This window comes from Echinococcus granulosus (assembly GCF_000524195.1).
Source record: "Echinococcus granulosus chromosome Unknown EG_S00044, whole genome shotgun sequence".
Lineage (NCBI taxonomy): Eukaryota > Metazoa > Platyhelminthes > Cestoda > Cyclophyllidea > Taeniidae > Echinococcus > Echinococcus granulosus.
In genome coordinates, this window is record NW_020170424.1 from 345,432 (window position 1) to 348,543 (window position 3,112).

General features: G+C 41.2%; 1 protein-coding gene across 1 annotated transcript in view; it reads left to right on the forward strand. All coding sequences in view use genetic code 11, as the record gives it.

Moving 5' to 3' along the window:
- The window catches only part of EGR_05698 (Ethanolamine-phosphate cytidylyltransferase), a gene marked incomplete at both ends in the record, with an annotated part of 7,684 nt that extends 5,736 nt beyond the window's left edge, over positions 1–1,948 (forward strand). Inside the window, 3 exons of the mRNA XM_024494947.1 lie at positions 187–252; positions 951–1,039; positions 1,864–1,948. Coding sequence (XP_024350643.1) covers positions 187–252; positions 951–1,039; positions 1,864–1,948 — 240 coding nt within the window. The remainder of the gene's footprint in view (positions 1–186; positions 253–950; positions 1,040–1,863) is intronic.
- Positions 1,949–3,112: the final 1,164 nt, after the last annotated feature.

The window sequence follows — 3,112 nt, forward strand, 5'->3', positions numbered from 1 at the left end:
GGCATCTATCAATTACCAAGCGTTATCATTTCAGCGTTCTTTTTTGATTGCCTTGATGGTGATTGGTGCTAATGTGGGAACTCGTTTTTCTTTTCCAATCAGTGGAATCATTACTCAGGGTCTTTCACATTCTCGATATTCACTTACTTTTTGTTAGTTTTGTCCCCCTTCTTTTAATCAAAACAGGTCGATGTGGTAGCTGTTGGGATGCACTCCGAGGACGATCCCACCTCCGCGGACGACCCAATGGCGGTGAGTCAACACTGTCTGAATTATCCGTCAGGATGTAATTCTACTTATTTGCGTTGTGAGTAGGTGATCATCAAGAGTGGGTTTGTGTAGGTTTAAACGCGAAAAGACCAACGAAAAGTCTTGCAAATGCAACCAACTTCAAAGCTCTCGACAGCAAGACCTGGTTTACGTTCCACTACTCGAAAGCGCCTTGTTGTGAGGGGCTTACTAGGTGACTGCCCTTTGTGGCGATTGGAGAGTTGTGAATTAATTATAACCTTGCGCATAATTGTTAAGTCAGGAGAACAAAGTTTGCTTAAGTCTTAGGTAACTTTCCACTTCACAATTTGTCAGTCGTTGATGCACACTGGTGCAATTACTGGTTGTGCCTGCCTGACTAAATGAAGGGCATTTCTGAACATGTGGTGAAAGTGATGACTGGTTTATCAAGTGGAGTTCTTTTCAACTACGTTCTTATCCTACGGCAGAATTCCTTGTGACTTAAGATTGGACAGTGAATCAATATATGCTTAAATGCGCTTGCGATTTTATCCCTATTTTAAGCAATTACCTCAGAGAAATGTCCCAGAAGGCCTATTCACCCGCGTAAGAACTTATGAATGTCAGATTTTCCATTTCTACCAAATTTATTGGTACTTCCATTGATCCTAGAGACTAATATCTCGCCAACCTATTGTGCGATCAATTCGTCATTTCAGATCCCACGAAGACGCGGAATTTTTCGCAAAATTGACAGCTGCTCGGACGTCACGACGCGTCAAGTGATTCACAGGATCATCGCAAATCAGTAGGTTTGGCACTCTGTCTTTTTTTCTCTGCTCTCTCCTTTGCGCTATTCACATTCCAATGGTGGAGACGAACTACAGGAAATACTTTTTCCATGGCCCGATTGGAATGTTTTATGACTCCACCCAGTTGGATCGTTTTTTTTCTTCAACCGCAGTTTCTACTTAAATGAGTTAAGTACCTTTCTGAGTGATTGGGGTTTGCGTCTGCCATGTTGCTTTTGATTCAGATTAGGTTTCTTTTTTCCACAGCCAAGGTTTCAGCATGGGTTGAGATTTTTATTCTAGCATTTGCGCGTTTACCTTCTTTTACTATCTTGGCAGTATCTCGAAGCGTGGTTTTGAATTTTTTGAAGTATTTAAAAAGGACAATTGTATTCCCACCGAGACGTAACCACGTTGTAGGTAGTTGTATTGTAGGTCACCGAACGAAAAAACGATCACTTTGATTTTAAGTTCAGTAGTAATTCATTTTAGTTTTCAGTGATCGTACTTGCCTACTTTTTCGTGTCCTCCAAAGTGTCTGTGTCGTCTTGATTGCTTCAATTCAATGGGCATTTATGACTAGCAGCTTTTTACTTCTTAGCTGAATAAAAACGTGTTGAACTGTTCGTTTACGCTCTGCCTGTTGTCGCCTATTTAATTGGGATCTAGGGCTCCGTGAAGCATACGATTAGAGGAGGCCGTATGTCAAATTCGTCTTAAACGCCTCAGGTTCCAAAATCTGGAAGAATTTGCGCTTCTATTATGGACGCCTATGTTACTTAAAAGTAGGATACACTGGTGATTGTAAAATTGAGGATTTTTTTTGCTTTTCTTGCAAAAGGGCCTACGTGAATCGAAATCGATCCAAGGAGGCGCGAGAAGCGGAAGCCATCGCTCGCAGTTTGACCAATTCCAGTCTCTACTAAATCTTCTCCTGATTACCTTCTCTCTTTCATTCCTTTTCCTTCTCCGCCTTACTGTCGTCTTTCACATTAAAATCTGCCTCTGACACCACAACCAGACTTCGATTGTGATTAGTTATTGCCTTGTCTCTCTATGACTATTGGTTGCCTCTGGGCTGACCAATTATGATGCTTTGACTAAGGTGATTTTATTGGATGCTTAATTCCCCTTTTTTGTCTGCATTAAATAAGATTTTTTGATTACAACCAGAAGAATAAATGTTTCGTCCAATTTAATTGTGTACCAGGTTCCTTTACAAGTTTTGCATCCTTTCTTGTACAATTAACAGAAGTTGTGCCTTCCATCAATGAGACGGTACTAGAGTTACGTTGACATGAAAACCTAGGCAGAATGTGGTTGTAGCGATCCTCCTCTTGGTTTGGACTATTGTGCAACCCGTGAGCCTATTGTGGTGATTTGAAATGGCTCTGGGGACAATCACGTTAGTAATTTGAAAAATGACATCGCTAGTGGGTTAGATTTCACACCAAGGTTGTGTTTATGTAAACAAGACAGAATTTGTTTAATTTGGTAGTTTTTGAAGTGGTATCACAGCCTCCTGTTTTCACCGCCCACCGATAAATCACCAGGTCTTGTCAGCCCCCACAAGCTCTGCAGCTTCTCCAAGAAGAAAATCGATGTGGATTATTTGGCAATTATTTTTTTTCCCTGTGAAGGAGTCCTAAATATGAGAGTGATTTATTGAATCACGACTTCAATTTGTTTGATTGCAGTTAATTTGGGTTTTTCAGTGTCCCCTTCAAGGGTTGCGTGAGTTGACCTGACTTTCATAAAGCCTTCACCAAAAACTAGACGTCACTCTGCGATTTTGAGTGAAGTTCGTCCGAAGTCTTTTTAATGTAGATCTATTAGTCGAAGCAATCACCAATACAGCTTATCCTTTCTTGAGAAGATGCAAGTAGTAGTCCTGCGAATTTGGTGCCTATAAAGCCTTCTGACGCTAGGATTATTGAAAACATGCACCTCTTTGCCATCTCACTCTCATCTCCCAACTGCCTATTCTAATTCAAGTCTGGTCATGTTAAGGTCCAGTGTGAAAGCCAAGCTGCCTAGCCTTCCTGTCAGATGTAAGTTGTCTCCCGCCTACCTGGGAGAGAACGAAAATA